The sequence below is a fragment of the Pimephales promelas genome, chromosome 25 (assembly GCF_988280905.1).
Source record: "Pimephales promelas chromosome 25, fPimPro1.hap1.1, whole genome shotgun sequence".
NCBI lineage: Eukaryota > Metazoa > Chordata > Actinopteri > Cypriniformes > Leuciscidae > Pimephales > Pimephales promelas.
The window spans coordinates 11,006,058-11,028,340 of NC_142793.1; the positions used below are offsets into that span (position 1 = coordinate 11,006,058).

The 22,283-nt window shown below is 39.4% G+C and overlaps 2 protein-coding genes across 5 annotated transcripts; both read right to left on the minus strand.

The window, feature by feature from the left end:
- Window positions 1–1,096: 1,096 nt before the first annotated feature.
- Window positions 1,097–2,365, minus strand: LOC120477589 (serine/threonine-protein kinase pim-3). The gene is made up of 5 exons (XM_039669232.2): window positions 2,249–2,365; window positions 2,080–2,130; window positions 1,571–1,949; window positions 1,313–1,489; window positions 1,097–1,230 (listed from the first exon to the last, which is right to left on the minus strand). Exons 1-5 carry the CDS (start codon window positions 2,363–2,365, stop codon window positions 1,097–1,099), a joined length of 858 nt encoding a protein of 285 aa, XP_039525166.2.
- fcsk (fucose kinase) lies at window positions 2,251–21,358 on the minus strand. Of its 4 annotated transcripts, none has more exons than XM_089127852.1 (23): window positions 21,101–21,358; window positions 19,665–19,816; window positions 18,971–19,021; window positions 18,779–18,901; window positions 18,588–18,660; window positions 18,285–18,382; window positions 18,121–18,201; window positions 16,328–16,691; window positions 14,879–14,985; window positions 14,693–14,794; window positions 14,343–14,516; window positions 14,125–14,198; window positions 12,267–12,625; window positions 11,975–12,191; window positions 11,559–11,725; window positions 9,156–9,383; window positions 8,894–9,037; window positions 7,677–7,796; window positions 7,362–7,549; window positions 7,184–7,283; window positions 6,891–7,114; window positions 6,541–6,681; window positions 2,251–2,343 (listed from the first exon to the last, which is right to left on the minus strand). In XM_089127852.1, exons 1-22 carry the CDS (start codon window positions 21,180–21,182, stop codon window positions 6,574–6,576), a joined length of 3,336 nt encoding a protein of 1,111 aa, XP_088983978.1. In that variant the 5' UTR covers window positions 21,183–21,358; the 3' UTR covers window positions 2,251–2,343; window positions 6,541–6,573. The 4 variants fall into 4 exon arrangements, with proteins under 4 accessions (XP_088983978.1, XP_039525507.2, XP_088983979.1 ...); XM_039669573.2 differs by lacking the exon at window positions 2,251–2,343 and having other exon boundaries at window positions 6,488–6,681; window positions 16,328–16,499; window positions 16,572–16,691; window positions 21,101–21,357; XM_089127853.1 differs by lacking the exons at window positions 2,251–2,343; window positions 21,101–21,358 and adding an exon at window positions 20,641–20,843 and having other exon boundaries at window positions 6,488–6,681; window positions 16,328–16,499; window positions 16,572–16,691.
- Window positions 21,359–22,283: the final 925 nt, after the last annotated feature.

Sequence of the window (22,283 nt, forward strand, 5' to 3'; positions counted from 1 at the left end):
TCATGAGTCTGAGAATAATATTATAAATCACACTGATCATATACAGTTATTAAACAGTTATTTTTATTAACATCATCCAGAGTGTTTTAATGGCGTCAGGAAGCGCCACTGGTGGATGACTTCTGGCATTTGAACCTCTGAAGTGTCCATGGCAAGAACTTCTAGGAGCAAACAGCCATGACGGGAACCACTGGTCCGGGACAGACAGGGTAGGAAGCTTTAAACTGAAACAGAGAGACATAATTTACATTTATTCATTTAGCTGACGCTTTTATTCAAAGCGACTTACAATTGCTATATACTGTATATCAGAGGTCGCACAGCTCTGGAGCAACTAGGGTTAAGTGTCTTACTCACATTGGTGCCTCACAGTGGATTCCAACACGGGTCTCTCACACCAAAGGCATGTGTCTTATCCATTGTGCCATCATTCAGCACCCCGTCACACAAACCTCTGGGCCGGCAGTGGCGAGAATTATTAACTGACTGTGAGGCACTAATGATGGGAACTTCTGGGACAGGGTGGACCGGACGGAAATAACGAGGAGCTTGGATACTGTTGTGGCTGAGATGGTCATCATAAGTGCTGACCTTGTGACAAGAACAGGAATCTCTGGTGTGCCTGTGGCAGGAATCACTGGGGCAGCCATGACTGGGAGCACTGGTATTGAGGAGGCAGTCACATATATCATAGATCCGTCGTATCAGGACCCTTGTTACCGGCTGTGACCAGGAGAGGGAGCTCTGTCATCGGAGAGGCAGAAAGCTCTGGCATTGAGAAGCCATGATGAAACCTCTTATCGCGCGCCCTCCGCGGCGGCGGCGGCGACGACTCATTCGAATGTCTGCCCTATCAACTTTCGATGGTACATTCAGGGTTCGATTCCGGAGAGGGAGCCTGAGAAACGGCTACCACATCCAAGGAAGGCAGCAGGCACGCAAATTACCCATTTCCGACACGGAGAGGTAGTGATGAAAAATAACAATGAAGGTCTCTTTCGAGGCCCTGCAATTGGAATGAAAACAAAAAGGGGCTCTTATGTGGCGACCTGAAACAACACAGAAAAAAGAACAGATTTGACTTAGCGAATTCTTCCTATGAGAAAATCAAATGATTTTTAGCCGATCTTAGTTTCACTACCTTAAACCAGTTGTGGGACAGAATCATCCCCAGACTGAGTCGCTGGCTCGGCTTCTCCTTTAGCAAAGACCCGAGGAGGCGACAGCATTCTGTGCAGGAAGACGTCTGATTATTACCTCAAACTTTACATCATGTTTTGTATGATAGTGAACTATTAATTCTAGATCTCACCTGGAGACAGGTCGGGTTTGCACCAGAGCTTCTGTTTCAGGAGCATCAGGTCATAGTCACTAGGGAAATGTCCACATAACATGGCGAACATCAGAATCCCTAGTGACCATGCCGTCGCCTGCCTGCCGTGGTACTTCCCCTTGGCACGGTACTCGGGAGGACAGTACGCTGATGTGCCTGAGGAAAGATTTTGTGTGAGATGTAAATTTGTAATGCGTTCCCACATCTTTGAGTGCAGCTTTGAGTTACAATACATACCGGAGTATGACCTGTACACCGAACTCCTCAGAATGTCCCCACACCCGAAGTCTATCAGCTTGACTTCAGATGTCTCCATGTTGATGAGGAGATTTTCCAGTTTGATGTCACGGTGGAGAACTCTGCGATCGCAGCACACGTTGGCAGCGTGAACCGTCTGCCTCATGATGTGCCGTACCTTTTCCTCATCGAGTCTTCCACCGTGACGCTTCATGAACCGGATCAGATCCTCACATGGAGAGGGACATTCGAGGACCATGACGAAGTGGTCAGGGCGGTCCTGCCAGTCCAGCAGCCGGATGATCTCAGGCACACGGGGACCTTTACTGGCCAGGATGGTGAGGGCGACCTCTTTAGGAAGGGGCTTTGGATGATCAGGCTAGAAGAATTTGGTTTGGAAATAAAGATTTAGCTCAGTCTTGGACCAGTTTGGTAATTGAATAAACAATCAAATATCTGTCTGTGGTTAATTTTAATTTGAGATGTTTTATATTGTGCAGCCTACTTACAATGAATATACATTCAGTGTGTTCCGTCTTTGTGACGTATTTCACGGCCACCTGATGAACAAAACAAACAATTAATTTGTGTGCAAAAGCCATAAGATACACTAAGAAGGCTTAGAGTGATATATCAGAAGATAATTCACAAGATCATGTTTAATTTATTTTGACTCACTTTAAGATCATCCTCCAGACGTCTCCCTTCATACACCACACCAAAACCACCTTTCCCCAGCTGATCACCAATAGTGTAGTGACTGAAGATGTAGTCTATTGAAAGACAAAATAACATGATGGATATATTCATTTTAATGTATTTTAAATAATTAACAGAGACTATATGGAATATTTACAGTTTTAACATCAGTACATATATATATACATACACTGTAAAAATTAATACGCTTTATCTAATCAAATAAAAATTGTGGCAACAGATTACAAGCAAATTGAACAAATTACAATTGAGTAATAATTAATCAAATTAATTCCTTAAAAGTTAACCATTTAAAATGAGTAAAGTTTACACCCAAATATTTAACATAAATATCTGAATAACAGACAAACGTCAAAGATTGATTAAGAACTATTTATATTTTATTACAACATTGAAGACACCTGATGTTAACAAGCAGAATTACTGAAGGAGAAAACCGTAATTTTAAAACAATCCTAAAACAAACACCGATCACCATAATGGTGACTTAAGTATTTTGTTTGTTGTTGTTGTAAGTTTTACTCATTTTAACTTTTAAGGAATTCATTTCATTCATTAATACTCAATTCTAATTTGTTAAATGTAATTAATAATATTGCTTGTAATCTGTTGCCACAATTTTTTTTGATTAGATAATGCGTATTCGTTTTTACTAATGCTGTACCATATAATAAAGATCTAATGGCATTGATATGTATTTTGGTATAATTTGCACTGATGTGTATTTGATATTGTCATTGTGTGATACAGTATAAGTTTTTACGAGGTCAAATCAGAGATCTAGTCATTTATATTCTCATAAGATATCTGGTGAAATTTACCATCACTACTTCTTCCTGCCCATGCTACCTTCCTCTCCTCTCCCTCATCCCTCTGCTTCTCCTCTCCCTGTTTACTGTCAGCTCTGAAGAAAGAGACCATCCTCCTCCACCACTTCCTCTTTCTTCTCTTCAGCACTCTCCCTGACTCCTTCCTCTCCTCGCCTCCGTCTCCTTCTCCTCTCTCCATGAATCTCCTCAACTTCACCTCACTTTCTTCCTCTCCTCCTCCTCCTTCTCCTCCTCCTCCTCCTCCTCCTCTCCTCTCTTGGCTCTTTCCCACACCAGCAGCATCAACAGGAGTCTCAGTCTCATCGCGAGGACGAGGATGCTGAACCGCCGTGTTAATGCTGGGTTTTGGGGGTGTGCTTTGATGTTGATCGCACACCTCGCCAATCATCGGACTCACTTTACTAACTCGCTGACCCATCGCTGTGAAAAACCACTGTCACTCTCTCTCGACCACTACAACAAACCCACAAATTGTGTCAAGCTGTGAAGCGCTTATATAGTAAACCCACGCGTTCCATTCGTTCGATTCTACTAACTTTCTTTATGACGTCATGAGTCAAACATACACTAACACAATGAAGCTAACCTGAGATCTGAGATCTGCTTTATCTAAATGCTTTCTTTTTTTAATAACTTTAAAATATAAGCAAATTTGTGTTTTTCTAAACATCTCTCTAATACAGACTATTACATGATGTGACATGTATGTGATATTTTTAGTATTGATAGCTGTTGTTTTTGTCTGTTGAAACTAATAGGCTAATTCAATAAATATGTTTGCTGTGATATTCCTACATGGGGTTGTTACAAAATATTGCCAACAAGAAAATGACGTCTAGCCTAACTAATATGTTCAGATTTGATAGTTTCTTGGAAGTTGAAGAAGCTTTTAATCCTAAATCTCCACTTCGCGTGCGGAAGAAACTCTTAAATGAGTAAAAAGTTATTAAAGTATCTGTGATTATCACCCCTGATGTATAAGAATCAGCCATATGTTTATAAACTGTAAAGAAAATTCGTTTGGAATAAAAAAATCTCAGCTTTACGTCTCTTCTGCAGTAAATTAATATTCATAAGCCAAACCCACGCCTCAGTTTAAATAGCAGGATCTCTGATCTCAGCGCAGTTTAATGGTCTTTAACGGTCTACTGACTCTGACTGAAACTACGGATCGTTTCAACGATTTTCAGAAATCATCTCTTCTCTTCTCCAAACACTCGGTCGCGCTATAAACTCCCAGAAACACGTATTAACTCGTTAATTGAGGATTCTGTGAGGATTTAAGGCACATTTAAATGGTGTATTTTCGGTTTTTGATTTTCACCTTCGCTTAGCCTACTTTTAAAGTAACGTTAGGTCATCTAGTCAGTTCATGAGCGTGAGAATGATGGACTGCCAGTTTCTCAATGTATTTATTTATTTATATGTTGGAGAGCTATTATGTGTTTTTCAAACAGCAAAGTTTGTCGGCTTTATCCCAGTATTAGTTGAGTGAAGATATTTAAACTGACAAATGCCACATGCTCTTCTTAAATTCAGAATTTCTTTTATTATATATCAAAAAGCTCTTGTTCACTCTTGTTTTTATGCTAATATAGAGAGTCTAATGGACGTTTTGTGATGTGTTGTTGTTCTGTTGGTTTGTGTGACTCAGTGCCTCTGAAGAGCATCTCAGTGGAGGTCCGTGTTCAGGATCATGTCTCCACAGTCTTCTCCACTCTGCTGTATGTGAATGAGGAAGAGCGCCACCTGGAGGCCTTGTTCATTGGCTGATGCTGCTGTCTGCCACTTCAGTGCCAAGATCGGAGAGCAGGAGATTGTGGCAGAGGTGCAAGACAGAGAATCCCTGAGTCCAAATATAAGTCTGTAGGAAGTGTGTATTGGCGTATAATTTTTATTGTGTGCACGACGAAATAACACTGAGGATTTTGGAAACTATCATACTGAATGTATTTAGAGGATCAATCTATCCACGTCTTTAGAAATGAGGCCCCTGGTATGTGCATTAATTAAGTCCATAGAATCATGTTGAGTTTAAGTATTTGTCCATGTCTGTCTACTATAGGACACTCTGGTGTTACTGTTGAAGTAGCATCATATAGGACTTCAATATACATCTACAGTCAGCGCTGTAACAACATGCATCTGAACTACTGGCTAGATGTCCAAGTGCCTGGAATGTACAGAATTACAGTGGGTTGCCTGAAACATTCTTTCGCCTTCAGAACTGCCTTAATTCTACGTGGCATTGATTTAAAGAATGCTTTCAGCACCTTGTTAGAAATGTTGGTCCATATTGATAGGATAGCATCTTGCAGTTGATGGAGATTTGTGGGATGAACATCCAGGGCACGAAGCTTCCGTTCCACCACATCCCAAAGATGCTCTATTGGGTTGAGATCTGGTGACTGTGGGGCCATTTTAGTACAATGAACTCATTGTCATGTTCAAGAAACCAATTTGAAATGATTCGAGCTTTGTGACATGGTGCATTATCCTGCTGGAAGTAGCCATCAGAGGATGGGGACATGGTGGCCATAAAGGGATGGACATGGTCAGAAACAATGCTCAGGTAGGCCGTGGCATTTAAGCGATGCCCAATTGGCACTAAGAGGCCTAAAGTGTGCCAAGAAAACATCCCGCATACCATTACACCACCACCAGCAGCCTGCACAGTGGTAACAAGGCATGATGGATCCATGTTCTCATTCTGTTTACGCCAAACTCTGACTCTACCATCTGAATGTCTCAACAGAAATCGAGACTCGTCAGACCAGGCAATATGTTTCCAGTCTTCAACTGTCCAATTTTGGTGAGCTCTTGCAAATTGTAGCCTCTTTTTCCTATTTGTAGTGGAGATGAGTGGTACCCGGTGGGGTCTTCTGCTGTTGTGGCCCATCCGCCTCAAGGTTGTGTGTGTTGTGGCTTCACAAATGCTTTGCTGCATACCTCGGTTGTAATGAGTGGTTATTTCAGTCAAAGTTGCTCTTCTATCAGCTTGAATCAGTCGGCCCATTCTCCTCTGACCTCTAGCATCAACAAGGCATTTTCGCCCACAGGACTGCCACATACTGGATGTTTTTCCCTTTTCACACCATTCTTTGTAAACCCTAGAAATGGTTGTGTGTGAAAATCCCAGTAACTGAGCAGATTGTGAAATACTCAGACCGGCCCGTCTGGCACCAACAACCATGCCACGCTCAAAATTGCTTAAATCACCTTTCTTTCCTATTCTGACATTCAGTTTGGAGTTCAGGAGATTGTCTTGACCAGGACCACACCACTAAATACATTGAAGCAACTGCCATGTGATTGGTTGATTAGATAATTGCAGTAATGAGAAATTAAAAGCAACAGGTGTTCCTAATAATCCTTTAGGTGAGTGTTTATGAAACAAATGTTTATAAATGTTATATTTACATAAATAATATCAGTTTAATTGTTATTAGGCAGTCAGATGTAAGTCGTCTGCTGTTGTTCAGGATGTTCAGAGCTCTTCTGAATGACTGAGATCCCGTCCATATCCAGCTCCACTGAATGAACACTGAAGGAATTAATGCCCTGTCAAAACAACAGCAGGACCAACACTATTGAGAAAATACATTTTACTTTCACCATTTCTGTTTTTACTAGGACACTAAAACCAGTTTAAATTGCACATCATTCTGAGAGAAGTGCTTCTAAACATATCAGTTTAGAAAGGGTTAAAACAACCATTCCCCTTGACATGTTCTCATTCTGTAGTGGTTGAACCAGTTTCTCAGGCTCACCTGTATGTTTGTGAGAATCTCGGTCACTGGTGTCTTCTGCTGAGGCTCACGGGTGAGTAAGAACAGGAATCCTCCTCCTCCTGCTCCTGCCAGACTCTGTCCTAAACTCAGCGGCCGAAGAGCGTTCATCATGGATCTCACTGCCGCCGGCTCACAGCCTGGAGCCATCAGCTTCTTCTGCTGCCAGTATGTGTCCATACACTCCCCCAACCTGAGGAGAGATCCTGAGAGAAAGAGATCAAAGCCTCCATCTGGATCTGGTGTGTGTGTGTGTGTGTGTGTGTGTGTCTCACCCTCTCTGCAGGCTTCAGCACACTCCTCTGCATTGGTCACCAGCTGCTCTGCGTTCCGTACGATGGAGGGTAAACGCGCATACCAGCTCCGCACCACGTCCTACACACACACGCAGAGATCCAGTGACACACTACACCGCGGTCATGAAGTCTGAGCGTCACCATCAGCCGCTCGTACCTGCAGAAGGTTCCGTGCTAAACGCGTCTTTCCAGTGTAAACCAGAAGAAGATGCTGCTGCAGGACAGACAGGAAGTGTTGAGGAAGAGAGAGCTGTTCTACTTCCACTCTCAGCGGTAACTGAGCGGCAGATCCAGCCAGCTTCACTCCTCCAAACAGCCCGCCGACCTGATCCTGCCATCCACCACCTAAAACAGCAGCACATATACAGTACTAAATGCCTTCAAATTCAGCCTGATGGAGCTTCCCAGCTCAGTGAACCCTCAGTGAATTACTCTAGAAAGGAAGTGATGAGAATAAAGGCGTCTCTCGTACCGGTGGTGAGGATCTGCTCCAGGTAAAGAACATCATGAATGAGAGAGTTTGTGTCGAAGCTTCGTCCCGTACATCTGTAAACTGCTGCTAGAGCTGCACCTGCCAGAATACTGCTGGTGCCTGCGAACAGACACACACACACACACACACACACACACACACACACACACACATAATTTAATTATAACTATTTAATATAATTATATATAATTATATATATTTAATATATAAATATATATATATATATAATTATATAAATATTATAATTATATATAATTATAATTATAATATAATTTACAATTAATTCATTGATTTACATTTTGTGTGATCCAGCCAAACAACATCTATTAAAACATAAAATACGAATATATAAAAAAGTAAAATGAATATAAAAATATTTCAAATTTTTATTATTATTTTAAAATAAAAGTTATAAAATACAACATAGTGAAATTGATGGCATCAATTTGCTATATAGACCATTTCACAAGATGTAAAGAACACTGGTCCAGAAGCACTTCCTGTTTCAGTTTGTAACTGTTTTCTTTATTTCACATGTAAAGAAAACATCTTAAAGATGTTTGTTTAACTTTTTGATTCAGTTTTAAATGTTCTGTTGGTTGTATTTTATCCCAGCTTTTATGTAGTGTTAAAAAACTGAAACAGGAAGTGCTTCTGGACCAGTGTTGTTTACATCTTGTGAAATGGTCTATAAATATATATATATATATATATATATATATATATATATATATATATTTACAAATGAATAATATTAAATATATTTAGACAGAAAAAATATATATATATATAAAGTGGAAGATTATATATATAATATATAATATTTCACATAGTAAAAATTATTATTATTATAAAATAAAACTTTAATTGATGAGTATACATTTGTTATACACATAATTTATATATTTAAAATAATATTTAGATTATTATTATTTGTATTAGCATGTATAATCATCAATTTTATTTGATAGATTCATAGTTTTTTTATTTAATATTCATATTTTTTGCTACTATGTGTAAATATATATATTTATAATTATTCATAATTTATCTATATGCCATTACACATTACTGTTATTGCTTCTGATTTTCCTTATGCACATTTTTCCCATTTGTACAAAAGATATTTTATGTGTTTATTCCAAAACAACCATTTAAACAGTGAAGTGATTCAGTCAAAAGAGATTCCCACTGACCGAGACCAGAACCGTGTGGCAGTGACGACCAGCTGTGGATCTCCAGTCCGCCTCCCCAGCGCTGCAACAACTGCTCTTTCAGAGAGACAGCAGACGACACACACACCAGCTCACTGCACACACACACGGCTTTCAGCAGGGCACCTAACATAGAAACAACTTTAGTGAGCATTTACAGAATATTTCGATTTTTTACAGGAACAGAAATGTGTTATATTGCATATCAGTTGTGTACAGCTCACAGATTTTGATGTTCTCTGACCTGGAGCGTGTGGTTGGCAATAGTCCTCCAGGTCAGTGAGATCCTCACAGAGTGTTTCTGTGGAGAAGCTGCAGGACGGGTCACCGCTGGCACTGACCAACAGCAGATGAGGCTCTGCAACGCGTCGAACTCGAGCTCCAATCGGACGTTTTCCATCCACCTTGACGGCCACATTGACCACCAGCCCACCGTGTTCAAACGCAATAGGAGGAGTGTCACTCCAGCCGCCTGATGACGTTTTCAAACACACACACTTTCAGCACAGTGTGTGAAAGACACTATGAAATCTGAATTGTTTAGAGTAAAGCTTTGTTTTGATACGCTTATGACAGGATCAAATTTACTGAATTTCAACACAGGTAGTTCTGGGAAAAAAAGTATTCTAGCACACAAAGATTTTTCTAATTAAATACAATTAAATATATCAACTAAATTCATCTACACTACTTTCCAAAAGTTTAGGGCTGGTATGCAAGGAGACTTCAAAAACATGAATATTACAAGTCTACATTTATTTGTTTAAAACTACAGTAAAAAGTAACACTGTAACATTATCAATTAACATTTTTTCCCTATTCTAATGCATTTATATATTTATAAATTATATATAAATTATACAAATATAAATTATATATATAAATTATATTATATATATATAAATTATTTAATTATAAAATATAATTTATTCCTGTGATCAAAGCTTAATTTTCAGCATCATTACTTGCAGTATTCAGTGTCACATGATCCTCCAGAAATCATTCAAAATATAATGATTGCTGAAGAAACATTTCTGATAATTATCGGTTGAAAACAAGTTGAGCTGCTTAATATTTTTGTGGAAACCATTATATATTCCTTAGAAATTCTGAATAGAGAGTCCAAAACAACAGCATTTATTTGACCAAAAAAAAGGATAATTTTTTTTCCCAAATAAACTGTACTGCCCCAAATGTTTTAACCCTCAAAAGGTCTTCGTTTCCTGTTTACAAATCTGGTCCTTGGGGTCAATATGACCCCAACAATTGATAGAGAAATTGTACAAAAACTATACATTTTTAATAATACAAATAATATATATATATATATTTTTGTTTACTTCTCATCCATTCATTAATGCTGTGTTTTGGGAGATAAGAAGTACTTTTGTACCTATTTACAACACAATTCCTCAACCACACCATAAACTTGCATATGAAATCTTAATTTTTTATGAAAAAATCACTTAAATAATGATCAAAATTTAAATTTAAATTGCTTCTGGATATTGAGCTAGGTGTTATTTGTAGAATTACGCCATCTACTGGTTAGAGATAAAACTAAATTCTTTACAGTTTTAGAAATAAATAGTTTTGACCAGCAGAGGCAATAGAGAGCCATTCATTTTACTGCATGTGGCCTACTACATTACTGACTACTTTTGTCACAACTTTTTAAATACATTTTATGAATTTTTATATATATATAAACATAAGAAAGGACATTTAAAATAAAAAAATTTTTAAATAGTATAATTGTTGTAGTTTTTGATGCATTTTGAAACGTCTGTTTTTACAAAGTGCCACAGAAAAAGGACACCTAAATGCCACATAAGACACACCAAAAGGACAAGACTTGGAGTCAGATTTTAGTTGCACATTGTTGATTTCATTGAAAAAAAGTGTAAAAATAAATAATTAACTTTAGAATGCAAAATAAATAAACTAAATAATATGAAAACAAAAGCAATACGAGTGAACATCTAATCTAACATTTTTTCCAATAAAATTCGGAACTTAAAAAGCAATAACAAGCTACAAAAAACAATTAAAACAAATTGTAAAACTATAATCAGTGTGTGTGAGTGAGTGTGTGTGTGTATTAGGTCTTACACTTTAATATCTTTGTTCTGCATTTGTGACTGATTTCATTTGTGAGTTCTAAAAAATGCTCTCTGTGGCAGTACACTCATACATGTTTGTTTGTGTGTGTTTTTGTGTGTGTGTGTGAGTGAGCATGTCTTTTCTACATCACATTTATGCTCTAGTAGTAGGCCTTCATTTCTGTGTGGAAATTTTCAGATTTATGATGGATTTATATATTTTTTTGGACAAATGAATAAAAAATATTTAGTTTTTTTCACATTTCCCATTCATTTCAATGTGGGGTCATATTGACCCCGTAGACCAGATTTGTAAAACATTTTTTTACACACCTTTAGAACAACCGAATCAAGCCCAGTTTTTTGTGTGTGTGTGTGTGTGTATAGATAGATTATGTAGGAAAAGTCACAAAATCTTATTCCACTCAGATAAAGGAAACCATTTTTTTTTATAAAGGAAAAGTCGATTGGGGTCAACTTTCACACAGCACCGTCAGACATAAACTCTGATCAGATCCTGTTGTACAGAAGAAGCTGTTTCTCACCTGACAGATCCAGTCTGGCGGGACACTCCACTTCCTGCCACTCGCCCATCGGCGGCATCTCTCCTCGACCAATGAACACAAACTGGCGCGCTGACATCACTGCCTTCCGCAGCAGGATCTGTCCCGCCCCCTCATAATGCCTGGCGGCTCGCACCAACAAATCTGGCCTTTACAGAGCAATGACAAATCTGAAAGCATCTCACTTTAAAGGCTCTGATAAAAGTTATAAAAAAGAAGGTTGAAAAATGGCACCAGCGTCACCGAGAGCGGCGTTCAAATGAATATGTAAATATGTGCTGTGTGTTTTCTATTCAATAACAAAATACACTTCAAATTTGCTTTAAGTACATCGGGGCATTTGCTTTATGTAATCACATTTTTGTTCAATTTTTGCACTTTAATAAATTATTTCTGACCTGCTGAGCCAGTGCTTTCTTTGATTAGCCAGTTCTTGGACACCAGCGGGTAAGTTTCCGTCCTCTAGGAGTTTAAAAGCAGGAGCCCATGATGGATTGGCCGCTGGTCCGCTGCGTAAACCGCCTTTCCCCTCGCCCGCCAGACAGCCAAGAACATCTGCGATACAGGCCAGACTACGAGCCGCGACTCCCAGATCACTACTGCTGTTTGCAGCAACTGAGCAAACAGACTAAATATTAGTACCCTCAGAAGTCAACAGATGTGAACCATTTCTCATCTTTTGCTCCTCACCCGAATCTAGCGCCTGTAGTAGCGCCTCCTGCTGGCCGGCCAGCGCTGCTGCTCTGAAGAACGGCAGTAGATTGAGATCTGTGTGGCCTTGTAGAGCGTCAGCGGCTCTTCGTCGACCCACGCTAAAGAATAACTCCTCTCTCCAGCGCAGCTCCGTCTGCTGGTCCGTCAGGATCACAATGTCCCTAAGCGAGAGTCTCCAGGCTTCCTTCCAGCGGTCCCGCACACCAGCGCCGCCCAGAAGCCAACAAACACCCTCCAGTCCAACGGGTCCTGAACGGGGCATGAACACTGGGAACAATCGGGCGTCCAGCAGACAGCATGACTCGGTCTTCTCAGGTCCCCATAGGTCCAGAGGCCTTTAACACACACACACATACATATTTTAGACACATTATATAATGCTGTGACCAGGGCCTAAAAAAAGCCGATGGCAAGTGACGAAAAAATTAAAAAAATTAATTTATTTTTACTAGTCATAAAACTGTGCATTACAGATTAGGGGGAAAAAATGTCAGGGTAATTTTTCTGATAAAATTTTCACATCACAGGCCCTGGCTAAAGGCCTGTTCACACGGGGACGAATTTCGCGCACGTTATTCGCCGACGTTTAACGCCTCGTGACTAAACAATGGGCGTGAATGTGAGTGTTCACACCGACACGTAAAAACGCCACGCGTAAAAGCGTCATTTTTTTAAAAACGCCTCGGGTTCGTTTTTTGTTTGACGCACCGCGTCAAAAACTATCCGACCAATGAGATTGGCGCTTTTTCTCACGTGTTTGGAGCTTCTGAAAAGACAGTAAAACCAGAGCCCGTCTAACAGAGAGCCTTCCTATTAGCCCCGTTGTGTATCATCTTGGTTGCAGTTCCATTATAATTCCACTGGAGGTGATCGCGGGCGAGAGCAGAATGAATGGGAGTCTATGGGGCTAAACGGCTAAATGTGTCTCTTTCTCCTGCTTGTCGTTAAATCAACATAGATTTTATTGTTGATTCCGCAAGTTCACTATAGATTATAGGCCAAAAGTCGAATGAACAGGTACTTATGTCCTTTTGATTTCTTACAGGTTAGGCTGTTGTTAGCTGGAACACGCTAGCATTCTGCTATTGTGTGACGTCATCACGTTTTTGAATGGATTTTTAGAACAGATAAGTGAACTTAAAAATGCAATTTTCAGCTGAGTGTATTTTTTTAGCCCTCCCTTTTGAATGCAACTTTCAAATTACTTGACAAAAAATTACATCCTGAGAAAAGCGGATTTATGGGCGTGAAACCCCACTGACTCCCATTAATTCTGCACTCGACCGCGAGCGCCCCCACATGGACAGAGACGCGTTACTGCAGCCAGTCCAGAACCAGGAAGTAACCAGCCAGTGCCAATTCTCTTCAATTAGACATTCTCTGGTAAAACACAACTGTGGGGCGCTCAAACACAAAACGGTCTTGCCAAGCACACATATGCAACGGTGAAGAAGATATACGCGTCGCCGTCTACACAGCCAGGAAGAAATAAGACAAGGAAGATGAATGTAGAGCTGCTGTTCTCGTTGGTGCAAGAACATAAAGAACGATATGACAAACGCGACTACAAACATCTTGATAAAAGATAACTGTTATGGAGTTGTATTGCATGGCAAATTGGCGTCAGGGAATGATTTTGCATGTTCACTCGGCTCATCATCAGCGAAAATCGCTTGGGTGTGAACACAAAAAACGCTGACGAATAACGCGCACTGATATTCGTCCCGGTGTGTACGGGCCTTAAGACAGCCTGAGTCGAAGTAAAACAAATAGAAAGATAGACCAAACCTTTAGTCTAAAGTCTGAATGAGGTATGAATGTAAAAGTTTCTTACTGTATTCCAGTCCGACTGTAAAACTCACTCCATTTTTGATTAAGGAATGAAGCTGTAACATCATCAGCATGAGCCTGTGTGTAATTACAATACCATAAAATAAAGCACAAAACTAGCATAAATTATTTTATTTAGTTCTTCAGAGCAAATATGCAGAACTCATTTGTAAGTGGCTTTGGATAAAAGCATCTGTTAAATGAATCAGGCTCTAAACTCACCTCTAATTGATCATGAGCTCCAAAAGCTGTGTACACAGTTAACTTTAACTCTCCAAGCATCACTCGATGACCCTGAACCATGATGTCGCTGGATAGAGGTAAACGTTGGATGCAGGACGATGAGGTCAAATCGAGCCCTGACAGCAGGCACCCAGAATGCACCTGGACTGGACCCTTTAATTGATATTGACACATTTTGATAATTGAACATTATACTTATACAACATGAAACATTAATAAGCAGTTTTCCTTCCATAATGTGGCATATTTCAAAGTGAAACATGATCATCTGGAATAAAAACAGTAGGGTCAAGTTGGTTTTCATTTCCTTATGACAAAATCCTCCAGACCTGTAGGTGGCAGTGCTGCACTACAGCTCCTGCTGATACACGAACATCTCCTTCCAACACGCTATTAATCACCCTGCTGCCTACTGCCACAGACTCGACTTCCTTTAAAACAAAAAGAACAAAACATTTATGATAACTGAATTTATTAATACACATCTCAGAGACATGTTCACAACATTTTCCCACCTGAATATGAGACAGAATCATTGTCTCTGATCCAGATTCTGTTAGACGGACGACATGTTCTCGGCCCGACTGAGTCAAATAATCATAGCGGCCCTCGGGGATGTACACTGGCGATGAACATGATACGTCAGAACAGCACGTGAATATTTAGTATGCAAGGCTAAAATGTTAAGTATACACTGAGAACTGAATCCCACAATGCAGTGGAGCTAACCTTATTAATGAACTGGAAGTAATAGCAGTGACTTTAAACATATATTCTTGACTCATTATTAGATTGGATGACAAAGGCACAGGCATGGCGAGTTGAAGGTATGTAATCAGGTCATTTGAACATGTTTGAATCATTTGTCATTGTGAAATGCACAGTATACACTATGCAATATGCAAGTATTTCACTCTTAACACATCCATAAACACACTCCGGTGTTAAATTCTAATTTAGTGGCATTAGGCCGTGTGTCCAACAAAGCGTTTTTCCACGCGCCTGGCGTATGTTTTCAATTGTTTTCAATGGGAGCGCCGCGTTTTTTAAACAGCATGAGCGTAACGAAGCGCTAGGGTTGGGTATCAAGAATCGAGTATCGATTGGAACCGGGACTAACTTTTCGTTTTTCTCGGAATCGTTCAAAAGTTAAAATTTCAATTCCTAGTTTCGATATTCACAGTCCGCCGAGCGGAAGAAGAAACCGCTGGACAACACCAACGAAGAAGCGTCTACCGGAAGTGTTTACATAACCGCGCGAGTCGAACATGAGTAGCTTACGTCGGCGGTCCAAAGTGTTGCTTCACTTTTCTAAAAATTAACGAAATCTCGGCAAATTGCAAAATTTGTGACAAGTATTTGTGACAGAAGGAGTATTTCCTTCAGAAAGACCGTTGGTTAGCAAGGTTAGCTAAACTTTTTTGACCCTGCCTCTTAAAAGAATCGAAATCGAGAATCGTTAGGAACCGGAATCGAAACAAGGAATCGGAATCCGAATCAGAATCGTTCAAATTTAAACGATACCCAACCCTACGAAGCGCTGAGCGTTTTTTTCACGCTGAAGCGTCCAGTGCTTTTTACTGGTCGCCGAGAGTTGAAAAGTGTTCAACTTTGGGTAAAACGCAGCGCTCATCACTGTCACCTCTTACCCAGCCGTCCAATCATAGTGGAGGAGGGGCGGGACTACACCACACCGACCAACTGTCACAACATTCTTTCTGTACAACGACATCAACCAGCAGAGCTAACCGAACAATATGGATGAAAAATTTATTTTCTAGTATGAAACAAATTATCTGCGAAATCAGTTACAAGTAAACTGTGCAGCGGATATTCTGTATCATAGCAACGAAACGTCTCAAACACTCAATCGCTCTAAAGCACGGCGTCTTCAGCAGAGCGTCTGCCGTTTTTTTTTTTTTTTTGTAGACACACGGCCTTAGAGTAGAAAAGAGCAAGAGTACACATAGAAATAGAGGCTCCTCTAAGCGTCCTCCACAGCACGGCGCGCCCGCTCCTCACTGCTGCCCCCTGAGGCCCGGAGGACGAGCTGCAGCCTGCTCTCTCTCCGTTGATGAACTCATGCTCTGTCAGGTCAGAGCAAAGGCACACCAGAATATCCAGAAAGAGAGATATCTGCAAGAAGGAAAGAAAAGTGAGAGTGGGATCTGCGAATCTGAGAAAGAAAACCATGTGGTGTGCGATTACCTCAAGCGGTGGAGCTCCTGAATCCATGCCGAGATAAGTACAGCCGTCCAGCGGTGACGTAACATGAGTCTGCAGGAGTTTCTCTGCAACAGCCCTAGAGAAAAACACCGGCCCAGACACCTGAACACCACACGGATACTTTTAGAAAGATTTTTTAGGATTATTTGTAGAATTTGTTTTTAATTTAGAAATGGTAGACATACTCACCTAAAGGATTATTAGGAACACCTGTTCAATTTCTCATTCATACAATTATCTAATTCTAATCAACCAATCACAAGGCATTTGCTTCAATGCATTTAGGGGTGTGGTCCTGGTCAAGGCAATCTCCTGAACTCCAAACTGAATGTCAGAATGGGAAAGAAAAGTGATTGAAGCAATTTTGAGCGTGGCATGGTTGTTGGTGCCAGACGGGTCTGAGTATTTCTGGGATTTTCACGCACAACCATTTCTAGGGTTTACAAAGAATGGTGTGAAAAGGGAAAAACATCCAGTATGTGGCAGTCCTGTGGGCAAAAATGCCTTGTTGATGCTAGAGGTCAGAGGAGAATGGGCCGACTGATTCAAGATGATAGAAGAGCAACTTTGACTGAAATAACCACTTGTTACAACCAAGGTATGCAGCAAAGCATTTGTGAAGCCACAACACACACAACTTTGAGGCGGATGGGCCACAACAGCAGAAGACCCCACCGGGTACCACTCATCTCCACTACAAATAGGAAAAAGAGGCTACAATTTGCAAGAGCTCACCAAAATTGCCATCCCACAAATCTCCATCAACTGCAAGATGCTATCCTATCAATATGGGCCAACATTTCTAAAGAATGCTTTCAGCACCTTGTTGAATCAATGCCACGTGGAATTAAGGCAGTTTTGAAGGTGAAAGGGGGTCAAACACAGTATTAGTATGGTGTTCCTAATAATCCTTTAGGTGAGTGTACTGTAGATGAAATATTTGGATTTCAAGGGCATACCATATTTTTATCAGCAAGGACAGATCAAATTGACCAAAAGTAACAGTGAAGACATTTATAATGTTACAAAGGATTTCTATTTGAAATAAATGCTGTTTGTTGAACTCTCTTATCATTAAAGAATCTTGAAAAATGTATCACAGTTTACACAAAATATTAAGCACAACGGTTTTCAGCATTGATAATAATAAGAAATGTTTCTTGAACAGCAAATCAGCATATTAGAATGATTTCGGAATGATAATGTGATACTGAAGACTGGAGTAAAATTCAGCTTTGATTACAGGAATAAATTACATTTTAAAACATATTCAAATAGAAAAAAGTTATTTTGTATTGTATTAATATTATTTCACAATGTTAGCATTTTTTACAGCATTTTGATCAATTCAATGCAGCTTTGGTAAGCATAAGAGACTTATTTTAATAAATACCACTATTTTTACTAGTTAATATAAAAGTCTTAAAGGTACAGTACCAAAACTAGCCTCATGGTAAAAGAAAGGCTGGAAAACCGTCATGTAAAACAATAGTGAAATCATGTTTTATATATGCACCAATCAAATTCATACCAGGGGTACTTTCCCATCAGGGAGTGCGGCAAGGCTGATCTTCTCCATTGAGCCCTTATAGATAATGTTACATACTCTGTTCTGTAAAAGCAATAATAAAAAAATTCTCAGAAAATAAAACAGATGCACAATAAAAAAAAGAACCCTAATCTTGAATAACGCACCTCTGCATCTGTGAGATATACGCCGTGATTAAGAGCAAAACCAGCGTCACCTGGCAACGCCACAACCTGAACCCCAGAGAACCCGTCCCATGAAAACACTGTAAAGAAAAGAGGTGAAGATATTGATCAAATTCAGTAAAAACTCTTTGCTAAAGTGTTTTAGAAGCTGTACAATGTTGATTTGTCTGCGTGCGAAAGATAAAAAGCTAATTGTGACTTTATATCACAATCGGAAAAAAATCGAATGTTTTTTGAGGCTTTTATTTATGCATTAGATGTGTGATTGTATAAATATTAGCTCACACTTTCGTGTTGGAATATTCAGGATCATGTCAGTGCCACACACCCAAACACCTGGAGGAGATCCGGGGCAAATCTGGAACAACGGGATATTTAGTTTCATTAAATGTGCACCATAATGCACACACCTCATTGCATTACACAGAGAGTGAGTGGTGTATGCATTCATGTACATCTGTGTGAGCATAACTCACTTTTGTGGACAGACAATCCAACAGCAGGTCTAAGCAGCACACAGGTCCTTCTATGGCATCTGATCTCTGTACGGGCATCCAGCAGAAAGCCCTGCTGCAGCCGTCCCACGGGAAATCTCTGCCCTAAAACACACACCTGTTAACACACGTCTGAGAAACTTGATCTCGCATGCCTTTTGTTTTATTACAGACCGTGTGAAGGATGAGAATATGAGCTTCATCCAGAACATCTGCGTTCACCACCTAAACACAAACACACATTTAATTAAGGGTGTTGAAGAATGTTTAAAACTGTACTCTAATAATTTATCAGAACATTGAGATATTATAGTGCTGAATAAGCACAAGAAATGTTGATTTGCTAATTAATATCAATGTTGTATCATATTTTCGTGAGACACTCGCATCAAAAATGTGGGGTAACTACATATATGACTTTTTTATAAAAAAAAAATACATTTTTATTCAGTAAGGATGCATTAAATTGATAAAAAGTGACAGTAATAATGATGGAAAAAAGTTTCTATTTCTATTTAAAACTTTCTATTTATCAAGGAATCCTGTAAAAAAATGTGTCATGGTTTCCGCAAAAACATAACAGTAATAATACTCATTAACAAATGAGAACCAATAATAATTGAGCACTAAATCACATTAGAAAGATTACGGAAAGATCATGTGACACTGAAGACTGGAGTAATGATGCTAAAAATTCTGCTATGTATTTACATTTTAAAATATATTACATTAGAAAAGTTATTTTGAATTGTAATAATATTTCATTAAAATACTGACAGAGAGAGAGAGAGAGAGAGAGAGAGAGAGAGAGAGAGAGAGAGAGAGAGAGAGAGTGAGAGGGACCTTTCTAGAGTAATGTAAAGCTCACACTGTATCCAGCTCTAGCGCTCAGGTGTTCTGCAGCCACGAGCAGGGCGTTCAGTGTGGCCCCGCCGCTGCCCAGCCGGGCGTTTGGGTCAGGAACCGTCAGCAGCAAGGCATCAGCCGGAAGAACACCGCGCTTCTGACGCACCTCCAACTCTGAAACACACACACACCTCCATGAGATCCACCTGAACCTGAGATCTGTTAGGATGAGATCTGGGTAGACCCACATCAAAGTACATGGTGCAGTGATGGCATTAGATACCATGTTATTTACAGTACATAATGTGGCACCTATTAACCCTTAGATGAATATACTCCACGAAACTCCCGAGAGTGTCATTACCATTGTAAATGTCTAAAGATATATTATGGGCCATGAATATTATGGACCTAAATATGATACCTGATCTCTAATTTGTATATTACAAATTTGTGACAAACTACACTCTTTGATGGACATCAAATCACAAAAGGTGATTTGAAAAGTTCAAAAGTTCTCGAAAGGTTCAAGACTAGCTAATGAAACGGCATCATGCAAAAAAAGTGTATCATCAGCCAACTGAGGAACGCACTTCAAAATGGCGGCGGGAAATCCCCTGAGGTGGACTGATAGTGATAGAACATATACATTATGTCTATGGTGATAGAATGTGTTGTGATTTTTTTTTTCCAGTCTATGGAGTTGCTGATGAACTTTCTCCTTCTTTAACATGTGTTTTTAAAGTGAGTATTGATAAAGAAGCTCGGGCTACTTTAACGCAGGGTATCACGCTAATTCCTAAAACAAATAAAGATCTTGGCGACCCATCACACTCCTAACAACGAGTATAAAATGTTTGCCATAATATTTGCAAAAAGACTTAAAAATTGTTTGGACAGCATTGTAGATGAGACTCAGTCTGGATTTATGGCAAACCGACACATAATGAATAACTTTAGATTAGTTTTTAGATTTATTTAATCTGTGTACTTCGTACCTTCAGGCAGGCAGCTCCATATACCACAATGCAACACGATTGTGTGACCGTCACCTCAGATCTCGTCTAATCACTACCACCACAAACAACTCTATGATATCTTTTTTTATTACTTTTTTATTTAAAACAAACCAAACTCATCTATATACATTCGGATGCGGCATTAAACAATTTCTTAAAGGGAATAGCTGATTCAAAGTGATCATAGGCTTTGGACGTTCCATTGCAGTTTCCGCCAGTAGGGGGCACTCGTGCGATGATGTGCCCCCTATATAGCTTAAATGAGGTACATGATCCGAGTGGGCGAGACGGAGGGAAGTTAGCGAGTGAACTAGATAGAACGCAGCACCAGAGCAATACCATAATACTTTTTGTTTACAAGTTTTTCACATTATTACTTTAACGTAGATTAAGGCTTTTTAAAAACAAACATACAAAGTCATACGATGTGTGAACTCACCTCTCTGGAAGGCATAAACACTATCTTTATGTTGACATGTGAGAACAATAACGGTCCACTTCAGCAACCCTTCATCTTCCATCCTGCCTTGAATTATTTCTCCTCATGTCAGTAACAACCAAGCGCGTGCAAAAACCAGCCGTGAACAGCGCTCGTGTCCGATTCATTCGCCGACTGTCATTGGATTAGAACGCAAAAATCGTTGTACTGTTCTACCACAACAAAACAGCGAATGCAGCACTTCCGGACTACAAAGCAGCTTCTGGGCTACAATCTTATCGCACGCACGGTGCGCTGGGAAATGCAGTTTTACTAAATAAAAGTGGTAGGTTAAAGGAGTAGTTCCCTTATTTTTTATTTATTTATTTATTTATTTTTTTTTAAAGTTAAAAAAAAAAAAACTTTTGCTGATAATTTACTCGCCCCATGTCATTCAAGATGTCCATGTCTTTCTTTCTTCATTTGAAAAGAAATTAAAGGTCAAAGGTTCAAGGTCCAAATGAGAGTTTCATTACAGCTTCAAAGGGCTTTAAAGGACACCAGACGATGAATAAGGGTCTTATCAAGGACCCTTCTAGTCATGACTCGAAAAAAGATTTGTTCATTTTGATGAACAAGTTTGAAAAGGAGAGTCACGAACACTCATCACAGAACAGAGCAAGGCAAGCATGTGCTTATAAAACTTAAACTTTGTTATTTATTGTTTTAAATGAGCGATCGTTTCGCTAGATAAGACCCTTATTCATCGGCTAATGTCGTTTGAAGCCCTGTGAAGCTGCACTGAAACTCTCATTTGGACCTTAAACCGTTTGGTTCCCACTGAAGTCCATTATATGGAGAAAATCCTGGAATATTTTCATCAAAAACCTTAAATTCTTTTTGACTGAAGACAGAAAGACATGGACATCTTGGATGACATTGGGGTGAGTAAATTATCAGCAAAAGTTGTTGTTTTTTTTTTTTTTTAAGTGAACTACTCCTTTAATAATATGTATGATTATGGGGTAACAACACAACAAATACAATCTATGAACAATTATAGGCCAACAATAAATATCTTGCATGGCACAGGGAAAACAAAAAAGCTTTTAACGTTAGCGTTTTTGCTGGGATTTGTAGTTTGAAACGATCAAAGTATAACAATGATTTATTTCATGGTTTTGGGGAACCTAAAACTAAATAA

Excerpts from the sequence above, each read along its gene's own strand:
- LOC120477589 (XM_039669232.2), bottom strand. The coding sequence starts at position 2,365 with ATGTTATTTTGTCTTTCAATAGACTACATCTTCAGTCACTACACTATT. Across the intron at positions 1,950-2,079 it reads ACACTGAATGTATATTCATT|CCTGATCATCCAAAGCCCCT; the intron begins GTAAGTAGGCTG and ends AAATTCTTCTAG. Across the intron at positions 1,231-1,312 it reads CAAACCCGACCTGTCTCCAG|AATGCTGTCGCCTCCTCGGG; the intron begins GTGAGATCTAGA and ends CTTCCTGCACAG.
- fcsk (XM_089127852.1), bottom strand. The coding sequence starts at position 21,182 with ATGGAAGATGAAGGGTTGCTGAAGTGGACCGTTATTGTTCTCACATGT. Across the intron at positions 14,795-14,878 it reads TGATTCTGTCTCATATTCAG|GAAGTCGAGTCTGTGGCAGT; the intron begins GTGGGAAAATGT and ends TTTGTTTTAAAG. Across the intron at positions 9,384-11,558 it reads CGCCAGACTGGATCTGTCAG|GCGGCTGGAGTGACACTCCT; the intron begins GTGAGAAACAGC and ends AAACGTCATCAG.